At 40.1% G+C, this 21,653-nt stretch overlaps 2 protein-coding genes across 5 annotated transcripts; one reads left to right on the top strand and one right to left on the bottom strand.

Moving 5' to 3' along the window:
• Positions 1 to 951: 951 nt before the first annotated feature.
• On the bottom strand, positions 952 to 21,536 carry LOC113166488 (GRAM domain-containing protein 2A). Of its 4 annotated transcripts, XM_026366644.1 has the most exons (14): positions 21,291 to 21,536; positions 20,975 to 21,068; positions 20,668 to 20,831; positions 11,155 to 11,267; positions 8,179 to 8,236; positions 6,628 to 6,700; positions 6,456 to 6,559; positions 5,958 to 6,056; positions 5,319 to 5,390; positions 5,170 to 5,229; positions 4,294 to 4,429; positions 4,120 to 4,213; positions 3,250 to 3,351; positions 952 to 1,934 (listed from the first exon to the last, which is right to left on the bottom strand). In XM_026366644.1, the coding sequence occupies exons 4-14, from the start codon at positions 11,259 to 11,261 to the stop codon at positions 1,886 to 1,888; spliced, it is 954 nt and encodes a 317-aa protein (XP_026222429.1). In that variant the 5' UTR covers positions 11,262 to 11,267; positions 20,668 to 20,831; positions 20,975 to 21,068; positions 21,291 to 21,536; the 3' UTR covers positions 952 to 1,885. The 4 variants fall into 4 exon arrangements, with proteins under 4 accessions (XP_026222429.1, XP_026222427.1, XP_026222430.1 ...); XM_026366642.1 differs by having other exon boundaries at positions 20,975 to 21,536; XM_026366645.1 differs by having other exon boundaries at positions 20,668 to 20,795; positions 20,975 to 21,536.
• LOC113165757 (sex-determining region Y protein-like) lies at positions 13,139 to 20,132 on the top strand. Its single transcript, XM_026365467.1, has 2 exons — positions 13,139 to 13,189; positions 18,906 to 20,132. Exons 1-2 carry the CDS (start codon positions 13,139 to 13,141, stop codon positions 20,130 to 20,132), a joined length of 1,278 nt encoding a protein of 425 aa, XP_026221252.1.
• Positions 21,537 to 21,653: the final 117 nt, after the last annotated feature.

Genomic DNA, 21,653 nt, shown 5'->3' with positions numbered 1-21,653 from the left:
GATTAGTTTCCTGTTGTTTCACGTGATGTTAGGAACGGTTCCAATTAGTAAAACCGTGTATTACTGCATATAATATAGTTTATTATAACTAAGCATCAGTCAGTATTGAAATATGAATGTAAATGTAGGAAACCCACAGCAGAGCCGGGCTGCTTCGTCTTCTTCACTAAAACTAAAATAGATGATTTAATAATTCTGTTACAATCACATCATTTTAATTCATAGAAGAGATTTGTCTCAGCTGTGTTGCTCTGTGGTCACATACAGTATTTTCTAGTAATGGTTCAACCAGGAGACGGTGGTGTCCCAGAGAAAACAGTGACTGGAGACCAACGTGTCACAGATGGAGGAGAACACTCAGCCCGGTTCTGAAGATGTTTCTAATGTTCTGGATGAAGATTCTAGTGCATTAAACATGGAGCCAGGTCTTAGTGCAAACTAAGTTTTAAATAGTGATTTAACAACCAGCTAATTTGGCCACAGATATAATGAAATTACAAAACTTTGATGTGAAACTATTTTGAAAATTTTAATATAATAAGATTTTAGATTAAAATATTCACCCAATTAAAAAAAAAGAATTTCATAAAATCACATTATTAATAAAACATAGTATTAAAGGAGGATAATAGTTCATTTTAAAACATCTTCAACTTATCAGGTAACTACATTAAAACCAAATTTCCCAGTAAAAGACTAAAGAGCTTAAACGTCTTCAACTAGTTGAAACTGCTGTTTAATACGGTTTAACTAGTGAACTGTAGGTTCCCACACAGTCTTTATCAGGAGAATGAGGCTGAACACTATGTTCAGTCACTTCCATCTGTGCGAACCCGACTTCAGTGTTTTCATTAACAAACTCTTTTATTAAACACTGAGACAAATCTAGCTGAATGAAATATTGTTTTCATGATCAGCAGGAGAGTCTGAGGATGCTGGAAATACCGTTTGTGGATTTTAGAAACGTCACCGTGTTTATTATCAATGTAATGTGATGCATGAGCAGAAGAATTAAATACACACGTGTTGTTAATATAAATGTACATTTGAATGTTGTGGTACAGCTTTAAGTTTCAAGATGTTATTTGGTACAATTTGTGTGAACAAGCATCAAGGAGAAAATGTAAAACAAAAACCTGTAAGAACAAGTTAGAAACATCTGGTTCTGTGAATTAAAAACCATCAGCAGGAGAGCGGCGCAGAGCTTAAAATTCACTTTTGTGCAGCACTAACGGTGAAAACGAGAGATAACAGTCAAATATCTTCAGTGTGCAGCTTTAATTCTCCATTAATTGTGGATGAATTTCAAACCTTCCGCTTTCTTCTCTGTAGCGTTGGTGGCTGAGGCTCATGGGTAATGTAGTATTTGGTACAAACTGAAGGCCGAAACCCGATATGTCACAGTAAAGTAAGTCAAAGTGTGATCAGAGTCCGTATTTATCAAGCTTCTCAGAGCGGCTAAGGACAAATAATCACTTCCTGTTCTCAGAGACTTGATAAGTACGGATCGAGAACACAAAGGTCACGTGGCTGCGCTAAGATTATCCAGAAGAGTCCTGAGTCTAACTGGAAAAGGAAGCGAGTTACTGCACAGATGCAGAAGTGACTGACAGTCGTTCCCCGTGGAACGTTCTCCACAGGACAAACCCACGTCTCAGCTTTTCTACAGCACGGTGTCGTTTCTCCAGCGCTCTGACTTCAACACGCAGCCTCAGAGGTCAGAGGTCAGGTCAGTCTACGGTGTGTGTTGACTACTGTGACGTCTCTACGGTAACCAGGGGGTCAGAGGTCAGCTGCTGAGGCTGTTCTCCTCTCACTAGCTGCCCCCTAATGGCCAGTCTATGTAAGTGCAGATTTCTTCTCTACTCCGTCATTGGCTTCACTGTCAGGTTCCTGCTCTCTGATTGGCCAGCCAGCAGGGCACCTCTCCACACCTGGAAAATCAAAGAGAGTCTGTCTGAATTCAGGACAGTGAATCAATAAGTTAATTAGTTCCTGCTGCGTTCAAGAGGATCAGCTGCTTCAACACAGATGTTAAAGAAAATTAGTTTTTTTAAATAGATAGAAACTTCAAACTGATTAATTGAATAAATAATCATTAGCGGCTCGTTAGAGATTCTTTCCTGAACTTTAGCATCATTCATCATTTGGATCTTGTCTCGTTTGACTCTCAGTTGTTCAGTTTCTATCACTTTCTTTCAGTTCTTTTTTTCCTCTTTTCTTGTCGCCACCTACTCGTTGTTTTTAGGTGCTCGACTCATTTTTCATCCCTTGTTTGTTGAGTGAAGACGGTCTTGATGTATATGACGCGTTTTAAAGACTCAGGAATCCATTTGTGTGTTAAGATTAGGAATAACAGACGGGTCGGTCCATCTCAACTCAACCAGTGGTCCACACGCGACCATCCCCACATTTTACATATGTACCCAAGTGAAAACTACAAAATATTTATATTATATTTATATTATATAGTTCCTGAGATACAGGTCTGTGCGGGTATTTTATAAAATGCTCTAACTATTAAATTGTTGCCTCCAGGACATGAAAAACATTATTCTACCATCGATTTTTGTGCATTTCTCAGTTTGGTTAGAAGTTTCTTGTTAAACTTTTCGTTTTACACATTACTTCATCCAAGTTTCCTGCACGGTGCTCCTTTTTTTTTAAAACTTTGTCACAACAATGGGTTCAACTATTTCAATATTTTATATATAATATTTAAATTATCTTTAGAATGTAATAAACTTTAAATATTCTTCTGATTCTTATACTGCAGGTTTCAGAGTGGTGATTTTCAATTAAGATATTTAGGTTTGTATGTGTGTATTTAATGGCTCGTGACCAACATGCTTAGTAATGGCAGCCATGTAAGAGAACATGTTTGTGCTTGTTTCTTATTTGGAAGAACACCACCCTGCATTCTTGGACATTCTGTATCAGACAGATTTTTGAAAAGATGTTGACCTCGATTCACCACAATATTAAAAGCACCAGGTGGATTTAATGTTGTGGCTGATCAGTGTATAGAGTGATGTAGTTAAAGAGGTTAAACTGGAAAGTGACATGTCAGTAAATTGACGCTGTTAGATGGAAATACATTCCAACAGCAACTCGTGACCTAGAGCTCTGAAATATTTTAGAATTTTTCATATGTGAACACTGGAGATGGCCGAGCGTTGCCGTTATTTTATCTTGGTTGATTTGAAGTGAAATGACCCAGATGAAGTTATGTACTACTGTGTGTGGTACCTCTGTCTGAGGGCCGGCTGGCTGCTCAGGAAGCTGAGCTGCTGCTCCAGACGACAAACTCTGAAGGCCAGATAGCAGGACGACAGCACCAACAGGAAGACGCTGAGACACAGACGGACACAGACTTGAAATCCACATCACATCTGAACCCTCCTCACTTCTACAAGATTCCTCAACCTTCATGTTCGGGTGTCATTTATTACCCAGTGTCTCACAGTGAAACTCATTTGACTTCAGCTGTTACTTAGTGTTGATCTGCAAACGACTCGAGGTTTTAAACTACGAACTGAGTCAGTTAGTATGAAATTAATAACTCATAATTCAACTAAGCACTTTGAATTACTAAGTAGTAAGTTCTTCATACTTCTATAATATTAGACCTGTGCTACAGATGTGTTGTTTTTTTTTTTACATATGTTGTTTTGCATCTTTCTGAGCTGTTTTGCATCTCTTGGTCATTTCCATGTATTTTTACTTGTCTTGTATTTGTGGTCATTTTGTGTCTAGTTCTGATCATTTTGTAAATACTATAACTCCTTTTGTGTCTGACTGTGGTCATTTTGCATCTATTATTACTCCTTTACTGTCCACTTGTGGTCATTTTGTGGATCTTTGGTTATTTTACAGCGAAAAAATCAAGCTGCTCATAAAGAACAGCAGGTGGCAGCAGAAATCAGCTGGGACAATCACTGACCTGTGAACTTGTTCGTCTCATACTGGTCTGATATGAACACAAATACTTTACTATTACTATTTTACTTTGAATTACTATTAGGATATGTTTTCCTGTGTGTACGTCTGAAGGAGACTCTTGTTCTGTCAGTTACTGTAATAATGTTCTGCTTTTGTTTTTTACAGAGGGGGACTCACAGCAGTATGAAGAGTCTAAGTAGCTGGTACTCCATGTGACCCAGTTCAGGTACTGGTTCTGTCAACAGGATCTTCTCGGTCTCCAGACTGCTGGCTACACACACACACACACACACACACAGTTTAGTATGTCGATGTCTGTTATTCAGGTGACTGACAGGTGTGTGTCCGTACCTGTGAGTGTGTGTGTGCTGAAGGGTGTGTCGGCTGCGAGGCCAGGGGAGGAGTTTCCCAGCAGGTCTGGGAGGGACGAGGAGACGGCGGGGAGCGACTGTTTCCTCCTCCACTTCAACACCTCCGGGAACTCATCCTGACACAGATATGGATTCATTAATCGAACTGTTTTCCTGTAAATGTTCGTTTTAATGTCATTAAAAAGTAGAAATATTAAATAAATGTTCCTACTTTAGTCATTTTTGGGATTTCTGGAAAAAACAAGTCACTCTATATTTATGACGTTTAACTTCATGTCACCAGGAATCTGTTATAAATCCTTATTGGATGTTGCAGAAGGAGCAGTAACGAGTTAATGGTTACAGCTCGTCCCTCCACCTGCTGACGTAGCTGACGATGACGTGAACACTTCATAACTCATCATGACGATAGTTCAGTATTCAGTTTTTTCTAACTCTTTGGTTTTAGTCCCACAGTCAGTTTCCACTCGTTTAAAGGTGCAGGGTGTAAAATGTAGCAGTATCTAGTGGTGAGATTAGAGAATGCAGTACCTCTCAGTACTCCACCAATATATCAGTAAGTAATGACGTGATATATTTATATTTAGAAAGTCACTTCAGGCCCAGCTTGTGCTTTACATACATCTGTGACAGAGCTGATTTCTTGACTCATGTAAACCTGGTTTCAGTAATCAGGGTGGAGGATTTGAGAAACCTGATTTCAAACCTGTGTAGCTATGAAAGCTTCTTCCTAAGCTAAAGAAAACACTGCAAATCTTCTTTTCAGGTGAAAACTAATTCAAAGTTGTTTCTGAATATTATATCTATGTTACTCTAAATCCTACACACGGCACCTTTAATGTATTATCAGTGTTACCATCGACAGAGAGCTGGGCTCCTCCAGGTACTGCTTCAGACTCAGACTCTTCCCGTTCACCTGAAAACAGAGCAACATGTTGGAGTTTTCTGACACAGGTGTGAAACTCACCCTAATTTGGTCAGGGAATAAACCCCCAGGTGACAAACCTGCAGGTGAGTGCAGATCCTCCGGAGCACGTCGTAGACGCTGTCTCTGGACAGCAGGGACACAAAGACGTACTGCAGAGACACAGAAAACAGGTGTGTACACGTTAAACTCCTGTGGAAATGTGTTTCATCAACTACTCACATCGATCGCTTTCTGATCCTCTGTCAAGTTTCCGCTCGACAACTTTTAACCTTAAAAACTGAAGAATGGTCAAAACGGTCAAATCAAATCAGTCTAAACTTTACACGTCCCCCCTCTGTGTCTTCATTTGTCCGACCGCTCCAGCCTCCCTATCTCGGCTCCACTTTACGTATAATAGGGTTAAACAAACACAAGTCTTAGAGATTATTTAGTCAAACGTCCACAGTCCAGGTCCAGGAAGGAACGATTAACAGATATTCAGGTTCCTCAAACTCCAGAGCTGCAGTTTGGATTTAACACACTAGCCTTTAAATGTGGATGTCGAACTGAGCCCCTTATTTTGCTTTGGACCCAGATTAAATTGTATTTTAATCCAGATCCAGGAGCTGACAGCACCTTGTTCTTTATTCCAGGATTGATTTCAAGGCTAAATGAACTTTCAACAAAAGCCTGTGGACAGTCCATCTGTTTTACTGTGAGCTTGTCCTTCTTTGTACCTTCTGTCCAGTGTCCATGGTGATCGCCAAACCGTTTGGCACCAGACCGGCCGTCTTGTGCTTCTTCACCAGCCGGACCGACACCACTGGTATACAGACCTGCAGGAGGCAACATGAGAATTTATTTCAGCCGAGAAACTTTTAAATACATGAAACAGCCAAACTGGCCTCTTAGAAACTACAAATGACAACAGCAGAAGCAGCTTCAGATGAACTTTTAACCTTTAGACCAAACTAAACGCACTTTCTTAGTTCAGGATCCTCTGTGGGTTTATTGTTTTTGTACGTTTCATCTTTTCCAGTGTAACAAACTTAGTGATTGACTTTAGGTTCCTTCCGAGAGTTAAACCTCTCTACAAGGAGGTTAAACCATCATCAGAACTAGTATCTTAGAGAAGTGAGTCCCATTAAGGAGCAAGCTGACGTTTGTGAAGTCCCTCTGTCGTTTGTTGTATCTACTACCTAAACCTGAACATTGGGACAGTGAAGCTCTCTCACCTTGATGTCTTTTCCAAACAGGTTTGCATAGAAACACAGCCAGTTTCTGGAGATGTAGAGTCGTCCCTGCAGCAGGATGTCTCTCAGCAACGCACACGAATACACTGCAGAAGAAGAAGCAGAGATCAGCGGGTGCATCATCTGATGAAGCTTTGTAAAACAGAGTCCGTACCTTTCATCAGGATCTCCTCTTTGGGAACGGTCTGGAACAGTTTGTGGTACTGAGAATTGTACTTGCTGACTGTCTGGAGGCAGGAGGGGAAACACGGTTAATCACGTCGGGTCGTTTGTGTTTGTGCTCACTGACTATGACGGTTATATTTACAGAGTCATTGTGTTGGTTGATGGCTTATTACACAGTACGTAATGTTTCTATATCGTTTCTATGCAGATGATGCCGTTTGTTGTTGCTGTTTTTGACTCTGACTCATCTTCCGTCTGAATTAAAAACTTTAATTTGCACATGTTATGATTATTTGATCAAAGAGAGATAAATGAGTCAGATACATGGGGTCATGTCCCTGTCAGCAGGAACCCTGTTGAACATGCTTGTTTTTTTGGTGAGCACTGAAGTGAGCGGATCATTTTTCAACTGAAGAACAAACACATACTGTGTGGCGTTCAGGGACCGTACAGAGCTTGAATTATGTGACTACATGCACAGTGAATCTAATTCTATCTAATTAATAATATCTAATAATAATCTAATTTGTGTGAACTGACCTTTGAGCTCCTGTGAAGTGTGAACTTGTCCATCAGTACAGTTCTATTTGTGAGATCTTAAACCTCAAACACTGTAACGTGCCTTGAGATGACTTCTGTCGGGATTTAGTGCTTTACAAATAAAATGGAACTGAAGTGAATGGAAATTGTTTTGGTGCCTCAATTTTAATAATTATTACATTAATATATTATGTTTTCCTTGTTCCACCACCGTCTACAAACTGACCCACTGTTTCCTGTCTATTGTTTTGGATCCTAATATCTAGGTCAGAAGTTACATCATATAAATGCCGACCCCTCCCCTCATACACCTGAGTGTGTTGATGTGTGTGAGCCAGACGGGGACTTCCTGCCTTCCTGTTCCTGTCTGAAACAACAAAGAGTAAAAGAACAGAAAACAGTAGCAGCTCAACGCCTCGCTGCTTCATCTGACGCTCGTTTCTGTTTGGACACAGACGAGCACAGATACGTTGAACGGCGCCTCGAGCAAAGCGCTGGAAAAACGACCATGTTGAAAAATGTGATCACGTGTTGTGAAGTTGTGGATTTGTTTCTGAATCCTCTGAATATCTACAACTAACAGTGAAAAGTAGAATATCTCCTGTCATAATGGAATAGAGCTATAAAATAGACATGCAGCACTCAAGTTAAGTACAAGCAGTGCTAAACTGTCCTTAAGTACTTGTTCAAAGGTACTTAGTTACTCTCCAGCTCTACAGAGTGCATCGACACGATTAGTCCAGTATTTAGTTCTGCTGGTGATTTACTTCACAAAACTCAGACTTCAGTTGTTTGATGCTGAAGCTTTGTGCCGTCTACCACATCCCTCCTACACACACCCGTTCCCATGGAGACCAGACAGACGCCGGGAACCTCTGCAGGGTTTGAAAGGCCTCCTGCTGGCCGCTCGTCACCTCTGGACCACCACAGAGCTGAAGACAGCTACAGAGCAGCTTGTGTGTGTTTCTGTGGTGTTTCAAGGTGTGGTGCTGGGACTTACCGATCCTCTGTAACACTTCTTCACATCTTCGTAGGACAGGTCGTCGATCAGCTGCAGCCTGCAGGACAAACCAGATTCAGCGAGAACAGACATTAAGCACAGTTTGTGAGGGAAGTGACGATCGGTCGATCTATAAGAGTCTCTTAACTTGAAAAGACTCTAAACTAAAATGCTGTGAGAGGTGCAGGTCAGACAGCGACGTGAAGAGATGTGCACAGCTACGGGCTTATTTAAATACATATAATAGAATCAAACTGCAGCTTTAAATAATCCTTCACCTGCTGAAAGTCACTGAAGGAATCGTCAGCTGTAAGTGCTGCTCTGAAGTGGAACTAGTTTCAGTTCCAGGTTCAAAATGATTCTGAGACTCTTGATGAACAAGACTCATTTGAACTGGTTCCAGACTTTGAAGAACTCAGATTGAGAGAATCTCAGAACTGAGGAGACGGAACCTGCTGGAATACGAACAGTACAACAACCAAAACCAACAGTTCACGGCAGACTGAGCTGCTGAACGTCACAACATGACTGATCGACTGTAGGAGGCAGAAGTGATGCAGCAAAATGCAACCACAGCATGAGATAATGTAATGCAGGGTGGTGTGAAGTTTTCATGAGAACACGTTGTTCTTACATCGTGAATAACAGAGAGGACGTTTCCTCTGTGATCACTTTCTACTGCATCTTCTCATCATGTGGCTCACACACTGTTCTTTTTGGTGTGTTATCATGCATCATGTAAATCACAGGTAACATTTAAACCGTCGCTCCAGATAAAACACGTCCAACGTTCATGTAAACGTGAAGCCGATTGTTCTCGTCGCACATCGTCAGAACCGCAGAGTCGCACAAACCTCAGCAAAACAGTTTCAACAATCCAGATCCAGATCGTCTGGTTCCCTACAAACTAACTGTGAAGGGTTCGTTTTAATTAAGCGTAAAGTTGATTAGGTTCAGGTCTGTGTGTCCAAATAGAGAAATACTGTTTAACTTCACCTTCTGCTGTTGGTCTAAAGTCATTTAATTGAAATGGAGTCAGTATAAGAAGGGGGAATTTCATCATGTGTAAATTTCCAACACAGACAAACACAGAAAGTAAATACTCTGACTGAAATCTGCTCTGGTAAAAAATAAAATCTACTTCAAAGAGCAGAAACAAGGTACACGTGGCTTCTCTACCTGCTCATCGTCTTTCTCTCCATGAGTTCAAACACTCGTGCTGTGGTCCTGATGTGAACCTCAGTCAAAAAACAGAATCATTATAAAGTGTGAAAAACCAGCAGCACAGACTGTTGGACACAGATGATTCACAACCAGGTGTTAATCCTCCTCCTCACCAACAGACTCGGGCTTTTCCTGGAGCATCTCATGTAAATAGAGTCATGACAGAATCATGCAAATCAGCACGAAGTTCATGCAAAAAGAAAAACAGGAGGCGAAGGACACGAGGATTAACTGCAGCTCAATTATCAGTGATGTGCAGGATTCTAATTTACAGTGTGACTCTACTCATCAGACGCTGGAACACTGGTTCACTGAGTGAGGGTGTGTGTGTGTGTTTGAAAGGAGCGATTGTCCAAAGCTACTGGGAGGTACCCCCACCCCCACACCCCAGACATGTGATAAAAGAATTAATTATGCAAACAGTTTGAGCCACTAATGGGAAAACTGGAGCAGAGAACGAGGCCACATTCACACCGAGGACGAACCGCTCTGAGGAGACAGAACAGGCCGTGCACCGACGCCTCCTGCTGGTTCAAAGGTCAGAGCTGCAGCAACGTCAGCTTCACCAATGCTGCCACAGGGCGACTCTGCAAACTAACGAGCCGACTAATCTGAGGAAGATCTGGTAGGTTGGTTACGTGTCTGTGGCCCCTACAGCTGCTTGTACTCAACTTTGACCCCCTTCATGCAAGTTCACCTGATGACAAGGTGAAGCTGTGTCCAAGTGTCCCCCCCCCACTGAGACGTGTTTGCTCCTATATGAACCCGTTAGCAGTGGCTAACCCGTTAGCCCAGCAGCTGCAGCTCTGACTAAGTTAAAAGACCCAATCGACCAACTTTAACTAGTTAAAGTAGTTTAACTAGTTAAAGTAGTTTAACTACTTTAACTACTTTAACTAGTTAAAGTAGTTAAACTAGTTAGTTAAACTACTTTAACTAGTTTAACTAGTTAAAGTAGTTTAACTAGTTAGTTAAACTACTTTAACTAGTTAAACTAGTTAAAGTAGTTTAACTAGTTAGTTAAAGTAGTTTAACTACTTTAACTACTTTAACTAGTTAAACTAGTTTAACTACTTTACACTACTACACACACAGACACAGAGACAGAGACAGAGACACACACACACACACACACACACACACTCTCTCTCTCTCTCTCTGATTGTGCAGCTCCTCCTGCAGCTTGTGTCCTACGTGACAGGAATAACTGAGCTGTCCCTCTCTGTGTATTGTCTCCTCAGCTTTCATCGCCTGCCAACCCCCCCACAGCCTGTACCCCCCCCCACCACACAAACACAATCACTTCGTTAGAACTAATGAGGGAGTTGGTTGATCCTGACGAGCTGGGCTCTGGGGGACGTGTTACAAACGAGCGAGTCTTCCTGTAACAGGTGAACTCAGTCTGTCCACAACATCTGGACTCCAGCTGTGAGGATTTTTATTGAGTATCCACCTGCATCTGCACATTTTACTTTACTACATTTTCTACATTTATCTTTAGCTTTTTATTCTTCTGATTTCACAATAACACATTCGATAAACTGATAAAATACAACTCGTACTTATTGATTAGACCTGGAAACGGTCTCTTCGGGGTCTGAAGATCCACAAACAACAAAGTCAGCAGACGTCTGTGTTTCTTCTTCTGTGCTCTCACGTTTATTTATCCAGTGAGCCTTCGTCCGACCTGCAGGATTAACCCCCGTTTTTTCCATAGCTTCATCACATTTTTCTGCTCCTCCAGTTTCTCACCTGAAAGGCAGGGGGCAGTGTCCGTCCTCCTCCCTGGGGGGCTCCACCTCCTGTGGGGTTAGGACGCCAACGTCTTCACTCTGCTCCAAGTTCTCTGACATCATCATCACGACCTGAGAGAACAGTAGGACAGTATGTGAGTGAAGCGCTGTAGCTGATCTAGTACAGGTAAAGATCCGGTTTAATGGGAGCTGGTTAAAACGGACCCCCACCGGTGATAAGGAGGTTCTATTGACCTGAACACAGACGACCTGCACTTTGTCCTAATTAACACTGTGTGTGGTGAAATCCGACATTAACTCATTAACGTGTCGAGAGAACGGAGCGTCGTGGAAACAGGGTTGTGTTGGCTCACCTGTCCTCCACACATGCTCAGTAGGGGGATACTACCTAATTTGATTTTGGTGGTCAAAGGTCAGAGGTCACTGTGATGTTGCAAACCCACGTGGATGGAACCCAATAACAATTGTGTAACTGGAAACTCTTCTTCATGCAAACAGTAAATGGTGATTTTCTAAATTCACTTCAGTTCAACATGAGTTGTCTGGATGATAAATATTCTCACGTTCTTCTGAACGAGAGACAGAGAGAGGAAGTGTCCGATAACAGGCTCTAAATATAGAGGTGTGACCAACAGCTAGTAAACACGAGGACGCCCGAGACGACCGGCTAATCATCAACGGCTGTTTTAAACTGAAAGAAAAGAGGTGGGAAAACAGACAACGCTTGACCACAGTCTGACGAGAGTCAAGATTCAAAGGTGAAACAGCAACAGAAAAACAGCTCGAGTACGAAGACACAGTTTAGATCAGAGCCAGAAGAGTTCAGAGCTAAACCCAGAGCGAACTAGTTTACTTCAGGTTCACGTCACACGTTTTCAGATTCATCCACATTAAACCTCACAGAGTTTGTTGTTGTGTGTCGTAAATACTGTATATAAACAAATAAATAAATTAATTAATTAAAGTCTTTAAAAACGCATTTTAGTGACTTCAGTTAATTGACTCATCACCTCAAGTTCAAACATCTCAAATCTAAAGTTTAACGAGAGACTTATTGATTCGACTTTAATGAGGTTCTAATTTCTCTGTTTACGTTGAAACTGTCAGATACTAGATGTTTATTACTGAGGTCACAGTGAGAGGGAGCTGTTTCTAATGTTTCGGCCCCTCAATCATTCTTAATGGAGCAGCCAAAACATTAGAAACAGCTCTCATCAGAATGCACTGCAGAGCAAGTGATTTTAATATTTGAAGAAGATTCTGAAATCTAATGCTGGCTTATAAAAGATTACTGTTGTAATGGATTACTACGGTGACAGATTACCGTTCCACTGCTGTATATGAGGGAGCGCTCCGATTGGTCGGAGGACTCGCTGCACTGCAGAGAAACCTTCAGACGCCTGAATCGTGAATCGAACACCATCACGTGCCCAACGCCACACATGGCAACGAGGAGCCTCTCCCCTCTGTTACCATGGCAACAGGACAAAGTGTTTCGCTCCTGAATCTGGAGCGGAAAATGCAGCCACACACACATCAACCAGATTACTGTGAACAAAAGTGATTGAAACAAACATTTGAGGAAGTGTTGACGTGGACTGTGCTGACCTGGTTTCTCTCTTTGTGACCAATGTCCAGAGCAATGTCCAAGTGCCGTGTCCTGTCTGAGGTGGATCTACGGCACTGGATCAGTTAAAAACAGACTTCACGTCAAGCTATAGCGATGTGAGGCTGTCTTATAACCTGCTAATCATGTCCAGCCTACTGCTATTTCAACCTTAACAACTGAGATTAGAAGACAGCGCAGAGACGAGAGCATGTCCTCACATGGAAACGTGTGGGACCAAAAACCTGATTTCACAAAACATCAAGTATCTGATGTCAAGTGTTGAAGGTCGTGTGTTCAGCGTTGAGGATTTTCACAGAGAGATTGAAGGATGTTAGTGGGCTGAGCTCACACAGCTAAGAAGACAGAACCGTCAATGTTGTTGAGCTTTGAGTCGTTGAGAGAACGGGACGTGAAGGGAGGGAAGGTGTGAAGAGCCGCAGCTTCTTCATTCTGAAGGCGTCAGCCCTCCCGCTGGACGTCTTTCGAATTCAAGAGGCCACAGCGACGTGCTGCTCCACGCTCCACTGGAACTGAGGGGTGACAGTGGAGTTCACACCCACGTCGGTGTGGTTTAAAAGAACAGTGAAGTCTAACGTCGTCAGTGCTCACAGCTTTAACGAGGGCGTCGGCAGGTAATTGATTCCCAGGTGAACTGCGGTTTGTCTCGGTGCTTCCAGCTGACAGCAGGTACAAACCCTCCTCCCTCTGGTTTCCATGGAGCCATCTGGTAGTTTCTTCTCCCCGAGCCTCAGCTGATTGAATCCGCTTCACAGCTGATCTGCACAGAGACCCTGCTGAGCATTTCAGAAACTAGCTGGTGTTCACACATACGGACAGAAAGCAGCTTTATGATGTGTCTCTTTTCAGCTTCTACCTCAAGACCACCGATTAGGGCTGAACACAGACTGACTGGTACATTAAGGGCGGCCTGGTGTCGGGGCCCTGCTCTGCGTCTCTTCAACAAGACCATGAGGTCATTCACGTGTCAACAGGTCCGTGTTCAACGGGCAAGAACAGTGTGTTGGGTTTTCCCCCAGTCGACTACAGAGCGAAGCAGAGATTTTACTCCTCACTAATCTAATAGAAACATAGAGACTGTGTTAGTGTCTTTAATTTAGCTCAGTATCATAATCACTACTTTTCCTCAGGGGGTTCATAATCTGTACGACAACAACCTCAAATCAGACAAAGAAAAGGTCTTCAAAGGTCTTTGTTGCCTGCGGTTATTTCCACCCACCCCAACCGGTCGAGGCAGATGTCCGCCCACCCTGATCCTGGTTCTGCTGCAGATTTCTTCCTCTAAAGGGAGTTTTTCCTCTCCACTGTCTCCTGGTGCTGCTCAGTGGGGTTGTTGGTTCTTCTATAATATTCTATATACAGTTCTATTTGTGAGGTCTTAAACTGTCTTGAGAGTCTTGAGACGACTTCTGTTTATAAATAAAATCGAATGGAAATATTTCCAGCATGAGTCAGAGTCATGTGGAGAAAATAAGCTGCTCAGCCCCAGAGTTTCATCATTATTCAGTGACTTTGACACAGGTCAGAGGTCATGTGATGATTTCACATTTCTAATTATCATAACTTTGCATCAGTGCAACAGAATGAAGATGATTAATAAACAAGTCATAGATGATCTTTGCTCTACTGACACTGACTAACTCATCACTGATCAGGAATCTGGTGGCTGCACAGTATCAGCCCGGGCTGCTCGTGAGCTGAGGAGACTCCAAAAGGCGCCTCATGTAATGCTGAGTTCTTCATTAACAGAAGAGTTCGCTGACATCATTATGTGATATTTGAATCTCTGTAGAGAAACAGTCCATTACCTTTATCCTGAGTTTAGAATCAACCCCACCGCTCCAGCATCCTCATATATGCAAAACATAAGAAAATCATATTCCTCTAAAACCACAGTTCACTTTCACATCCTGCGTCTCCGTCCACACAGGACGACAAACAAAGCACCTTCATGAGATCGACCCAGAGTAACAGGAGGAGGACTAACAGACAGAGGGATTAACACAGGTGCACCACAGGAAGAAGGTTGGAAACGTTCTCAATAACAGTACATGACGCTTGGATCAGAAATTCAAACCTTAAAATCATCACGACGACAAAGAAAAACTAAACCGTCAGAGTGTTGGTGAATTTAACCAGACAATTAGTGAATTTAACCAAGACAATTAGTGAATTTAACCAGATAATTAGTGAATTTAACCAGACAATTAGTGAATTTAACCAGATAATTAGTGAATTTAACCAGATAATTAGTGAATTTAACCAGACAATTAGTGAATTTAACCAGACAATTAGTGAATTTAACCAAGACAATTAGTGAATTTAACCAGACAATTAGTGAATTTAACCAGACAATTAGTGAATTTAACCAGACAATTAGTGAATGTAACCAAGACAATTAGTGAATGTAACCAAGACAATTAGTGAATTTAACCAAGACAATTAGTGAATTTAACCAAGACAATTAGTGAATTTAACCAGATAATTAGTGAATTTAACCAGACAATTAGTGAATTTAACCAGACAATTAGTGAATTTAACCAGACAATTAGTGAATTTAACCAGACAATTAGTGAATTTAACCAAGACAATTAGTGAATTTAACCAAGACAATAAGTGAATGTAACCAGACAATTAGTGAATGTAACCAGACAATTAGTGAATGTAACCAGACAATTAGTGAATTTAACCAGACAATTAGTGAATTTAACCAAGATAATTAGTGAATTTAACCAAGACAATTAGTGAATTTAACCAGACAATTAGTGAATTTAACCAGACAATTAGTGAATTTAACCAAGACAATTAGTGAATTTAACCAGACAATTAGTGAATGTAACCAAGACAATTAGTGAATTTAACCAGACAATTAGTGAATTTAACCAGACAATTAGTGAATTTAACCAGAGAATTAGTGAATGTAACCAGACAATTAGTGAATGTAACCAGACAATTAGTGAATTTAACCAGATAATTAGTGAATTTAACCAGACAATTAGTGAATTTAACCAGATAATTAGTGAATTTAACCAAGACAATTAGTGAATTTAACCAGATAATTAGTGAATTTAACCAGACAATTAGTGAATTTAACCAGACAATTAGTGAATTTAACCAGATAATTAGTGAATGTAACCAGACAATTAGTGAATGTAACCAGACAATTAGTGAATTTAACCAGATAATTAGTGAATTTAACCAGACAATTAGTGAATGTAACCAGACAATTAGTGAATTTAACCAGATAATTAGTGAATTTAACCAGATAATTAGTGAATTTAACCAGACAATTAGTGAATTTAACCAAGACAATTAGTGAATTTAACCAGATAATTAGTGAATTTAACCAGACAATTAGTGAATTTAACCAGATAATTAGTGAATTTAACCAGACAATTAGGGAATTTAACCAGACAATTAGTGAATGTAACCAGACAATTAGTGAATTTAACCAGATAATTAGTGAATTTAACCAAGACAATTAGTGAATTTAACCAGATAATTAGTGAATTTAACCAAGACAATTAGTGAATTTAACCAGATAATTAGTGAATTTAACCAGACAATTAGTGAATGTAACCAGACAATTAGTGAATTTAACCAGATAATTAGTGAATTTAACCAAGACAATTAGTGAATTTAACCAAGACAATTAGTGAATTTAACCAGATAATTAGTGAATTTAACCAGATAATTAGTGAATTTAACCAGACAATTAGTGAATTTAACCAGACAATTAGTGAATTTAACCAGATAATTAGTGAATTTAACCAAGACAATTAGTGAATTTAACCAGACAATTAGTGAATTTAACCAGATAATTAGTGAATTTAACCAGATAATTAGTGAATTTAACCAGACAATTAGTGAATTTAACCAGACAATTAGTGAATTTAACCAGACAATTAGTGAATGTAACCAGACAATTAGTGAATTTAACCAGATAATTAGTGAATTTAACCAAGACAATTAGTGAATGTAACCAGACAATTAGTGAATTTAACCCAGACAATTAGTGAATTTAACCAAGATAATTAGTGAATTTAACCAAGACAATTAGTGAATTTAACCAAGACAATTAGTGAATTTAACCAGATAATTAGTGAATTTAACCAGATAATTAGTGAATTTAACCAAGACAATTAGTGAATTTAACCAAGACAATTAGTGAATTTAACCAGACAATTAGTGAATTTAACCAAGACAATTAGTGAATTTAACCAGATAATTAGTGAATTTAACCAGATAATTAGTGAATTTAACCAGACAATTAGTGAATTTAACCAGACAATTAGTGAATTTAACCAAGACAATTAGTGAATTTAACCAGACAATTAGTGAATTTAACCAGATAATTAGTGAATTTAACCAGATAATTAGTGAATTTAACCAAGACAATTAGTGAATTTAACCAAGACAATTAGTGAATTTAACCAAGACAATTAGTGAATTTAACCAAGACAATTAGTGAATTTAACCAGATAATTAGTGAATTTAACCAGACAATTAGTGAATGTAACCAGACAATTAGTGAATTTAACCAGATAATTAGTGAATTTAACCAAGACAATTAGTGAATTTAACCAGATAATTAGTGAATTTAACCAAGACAATTAGTGAATTTAACCAAGACAATTAGTGAATTTAACCAGATAATTAGTGAATTTAACCAGATAATTAGTGAATTTAACCAGACAATTAGTGAATTTAACCAGATAATTAGTGAATTTAACCAAGACAATTAGTGAATTTAACCAGACAATTAGTGAATTTAACCAGATAATTAGTGAATTTAACCAGACAATTAGTGAATTTAACCAAGACAATTAGTGAATTTAACCAGATAATTAGTGAATTTAACCAAGACAATTAGTGAATTTAACCAGACAATTAGTGAATTTAACCAGATAATTAGTGAATTTAACCAGACAATTAGTGAATTTAACCAGATAATTAGTGAATTTAACCAACAATTTAGTGAATTTAACCAGAACAATTAGTGAATTTAACCAGACATTAGTGAATGTAACCAGACAATTAGTGAATTTAACCAGATAATTAGTGAATTTAAAACCAAGACATTAGTGAATGTAACCAGACAATTAGTGAATTTAACCCGACAATTAGTGAATTTAACCAAGATAATTAGTGAATTTAACCAGACAATTAGTGAATTTAACCAAGACAATTAGTGAATTTAACCAGATAATTAGTGAATTTAACCAGATAATTAGTGAATTTAACCAGATAATTAGTGAATTTAACCAGACAATTAGTGAATGTAACCAGACAATTAGTGAATTTAACCAAGACAATTAGTGAATTTAACCAGACAATTAGTGAATTTAACCAGATAATTAGTGAATTTAACCAAGACAATTAGTGAATTTAACCAGACAATTAGTGAATTTAACCAGACAATTAGTGAATTTAACCAGATAATTAGTGAATTTAACCAAGACAATTAGTGAATTTAACCAGATAATTAGTGAATTTAACCAGATAATTAGTGAATTTAACCAGACAATTAGTGAATTTAACCAGACAATTAGTGAATGTAACCAAGACAATTAGTGAATTTAACCAGACAATTAGTGAATTTAACCAAGACAATTAGTGAATTTAACCAGACAATTAGTGAATTTAACCAGACAATTAGTGAATTTAACCAGACAATTAGTGAATTTAACCAAGACAATTAGTGAATTTAACCAAGACAATTAGTGAATTTAACCAGACAATTAGTGAATTTAACCAAGACAATTAGTGAATTTAACCAGACAATTAGTGAATTTAACCAGATAATTAGTGAATTTAACCAGACAATTAGTGAATTTAACCAGATAATTAGTGAATTTAACCAGACAATTAGTGAATTTAACCAGACAATTAGTGAATTTAACCAGATAATTAGTGTAAAACTAGGAAGATCAGACTGGTGTTCTAGGATCCTGAGCCGCTCACTCACAGAGGTGTTCATTCACAGAGACACCCCCCCCCCCCCCCCCCCACACACACACACACACAGTACTTTTACTTTCATCAGTATTTGCTGTATTTTAAATAGTAATTAATCATTTTAAAAGTTTTTTTTTAAAAAGCTCTCACACTCTTCAAACTAGATCCAGCAACAAAATGTACTTAACCTAAAGTACCAACAAGAGTACCATGAGTACCAAGAGTACCATGAGTACCATGAGTACCAAGAGTACCATGAGTACCAACAAGAGTACCAACAAGAGTACCAACAAGAGTACCAAGAGTACCAACAAGACTACCATGAGTACCAACAAGAGTACCAACAAGAGTACCAACAAGAGTACCATGAGTACCAAGAGTACCAAGAGTACCAAGAGTACCAAAAGTACCAACAAGAGTACCATGAGTACCAAGAGTACCAACAAGAGTACCAAGAGTACCAACAAGAGTACCAACAAGAGTACCATGAGTACCAAGAGTACCATGAGTACCATGAGTACCATGAGTACCAAGAGTACCATGAGTACCAACAAGAGTACCAACAAGAGTACCATGAGTACCAAGAGTACCATGAGTACCATGAGTACCATGAGTACCATGAGTACCAACAAGAGTACCAACAAGAGTACCATGAGTACCAAGAGTACCAACAAGACTACCATGAGTACCAACAAGAGTACCAACAAGAGTACCAACAAGAGTACCATGAGTACCAAGAGTACCAACAAGAGTACCAACAAGAGTACCATGAGTACCAAGAGTACCAAGAGTACCAAAAGTACCAACAAGAGTACCATGAGTACCAAGAGTACCAACAAGAGTACCAAGAGTACCAACAAGAGTACCAACAAGAGTACCAAGAGTACCAAGAGTACCAACAAGAGTACCAAGAGTACCAACAAGAGTACCAAGAGTACCAACAAGAGTACCATGAGTACCAAGAGTACCAACAAGAGTACCATGAGTATCAACAAGAGTACCATGAGTACCAAGAGTACCAACAAGAGTACCATGAGTACCAACAAGAGTACCATGAGTACCAACAAGAGTACCATGAGTACCAAGAGTACCATGAGTACCAACAAGAGTACCAAGAGTACCATGAGTACCAAGAGTACCAACAAGAGTACCAAGAGTACCAACAAGAGTACCAAGAGTACCAACAAGAGTACCAACAAGAGTACCAACAAGAGTACCAAGAGTACCATGAGTACCAAGAGTACCAACAAGAGTACCAACAAGAGTACCAACAAGAGTACCATGAGTACCAAGAGTACCATGAGTACCAAGAGTACCAAGAGTACCAAGAGTACCAACAAGAGTACCAACAAGAGTACCATGAGTACCAAGAGTACCATGAGTACCAATAGTACCATGAGTACTCAGTGTATACTACACAGTACTCAGTCGGCTGTGAATACATATAATTACTGGTATAGACATTATGAAAAAGTACTCTGATCTTTTCATTAAGTAAAAGTAGTACTAGAACAATTTTCAAGTGCTGAGTAAAGTGTAAAAGTATAAAATTGTAAAAGTACTCACTATGGGGGCTGAATGAGTCCCATTATTTACAGTAGTATTAGTATTAGTATCATTACTGACAGACAGATACAGTACAAGTACAACAGCTCCCTGAGATGGAGTAGAAAGTACTGCTGTACTACACTCACATCCTCATACTATTGCTACTGTCATGGAGTTAGTACCAGTGAGGGTACCGCCAGTACTACTGTAGTACTACAGTAGTACTGGCGGTACCCTCACTGGTACAGTAGTACTACAGTAGTACTGGCGGTACCCTCACTGTCAGCAGTGATGGTGCAGCAGTGTCTCCGCGCACACACACAGACACACACACACACACACACACACACACACACACACACACACACTGGCTCCTACCTGTGTCTCTGCAGGCTTCAGTCGGTCCGTCCACCGGCCGCGGGTCCGTCCACCGGCCGCGGGTCCGTCCACCGGCCGCGGGTCCGTCCCGCAGCACCGACCGGAGCTGCAGCGTCAAGCTGCTGCTTCTGACGGCGACAGCACAGGAAGTGACGGAAAGTCCCCTTCAAAATAAAACCACCTGTCTGTAAGACCGTGAACTAAAGCGTGTGGGTGGAGGTGAACCATGTCACGGAGGGAACAGGCTCTGCTGCGGGTGTCAGAATATATGAACAGTTGAAATTAGGTGAAACTGGACAAGACTAACCTGCAGGAACCCTGAGGGCCAGAAGGAGCTGTGTGAGCCCTGTTCAAACAGGCTGGACCTAGTCACAAAGTAGTCAGAAACTGAGTCTGGATTCCTGTTTACAGCAGAGAACAGAGACCTGAATTCATTTCAAGTGTCAGACACGTTGAGATGAGACCGAGTTCCTTTGTGACTTTTGATTTCCTGTGACCGGAGCTGAAGAAAACCACATTTGATTTCCTGATCTGTCTAATCTGCTCTGCAACATCCTGAGTTTACAAAACAGTGTAACACCCCCCCAACATTAACTGCTGGTTGAAGACACATGAAAACAAACCTGGACGTGTCCTGACACAGCTGATGAATGAATCATTAAACACAGCCTCTGATTCCTTCAGCTCTGCAGGCGACCAGTGAGAACGTGTGATTTGGGTGAACTGCCCCTTTAATCACACATCAAACTGAGCAGCAGCGCCTCCCTGTGTTCAAACAGCCTCACTACAGCTTCAGTCCATCTGTGTCACTGCAGACTGATACTAGGGATCAAGTCACCTACAGAGTGAATGCTTTGCTCCCTGTAGGTGGTTCAGGCTGCGTTCAGGTCCCAGCTGAACGGACTCACGTCCGACTCCTCTCTGAAGTGTGAACGAACCAAAACCGATGCGACGAATTCAAAAGCTGCTGTTCAGGACAAAGTGGA

Source organism: Anabas testudineus, chromosome 6, assembly GCF_900324465.2.
Source record: "Anabas testudineus chromosome 6, fAnaTes1.2, whole genome shotgun sequence".
Lineage (NCBI taxonomy): Eukaryota > Metazoa > Chordata > Actinopteri > Anabantiformes > Anabantidae > Anabas > Anabas testudineus.
Note: the sequence above shows the minus strand (reverse complement) of the source record. Positions and strands in the feature narration are given on the sequence as shown.

What these genes read in the sequence shown, in the direction of transcription:
- LOC113166488 (XM_026366643.1), bottom strand. Translation starts at nt 11,261, where the DNA reads ATGATGATGTCAGAGAACTTGGAGCAGAGTGAAGACGTTGGCGTCCTA. An exon ending in CTTAGACTCTTCATACTGCT is followed by an intron (nt 3,352 to 4,119) that starts GTGAGTCCCCCT and finishes TCTGTGTCTCAG; the next exon opens with CGTCTTCCTGTTGGTGCTGT. An exon ending in CAGCCGGCCCTCAGACAGAG is followed by an intron (nt 1,935 to 3,249) that starts GTACCACACACA and finishes TTGATTTTCCAG; the next exon opens with GTGTGGAGAGGTGCCCTGCT.
- LOC113165757 (XM_026365467.1), top strand. Translation starts at nt 13,139, where the DNA reads ATGTTGTTGAGCTTTGAGTCGTTGAGAGAACGGGACGTGAAGGGAGGG. An exon ending in GGGACGTGAAGGGAGGGAAG is followed by an intron (nt 13,190 to 18,905) that starts GTGTGAAGAGCC and finishes TCTTCAAACTAG; the next exon opens with ATCCAGCAACAAAATGTACT.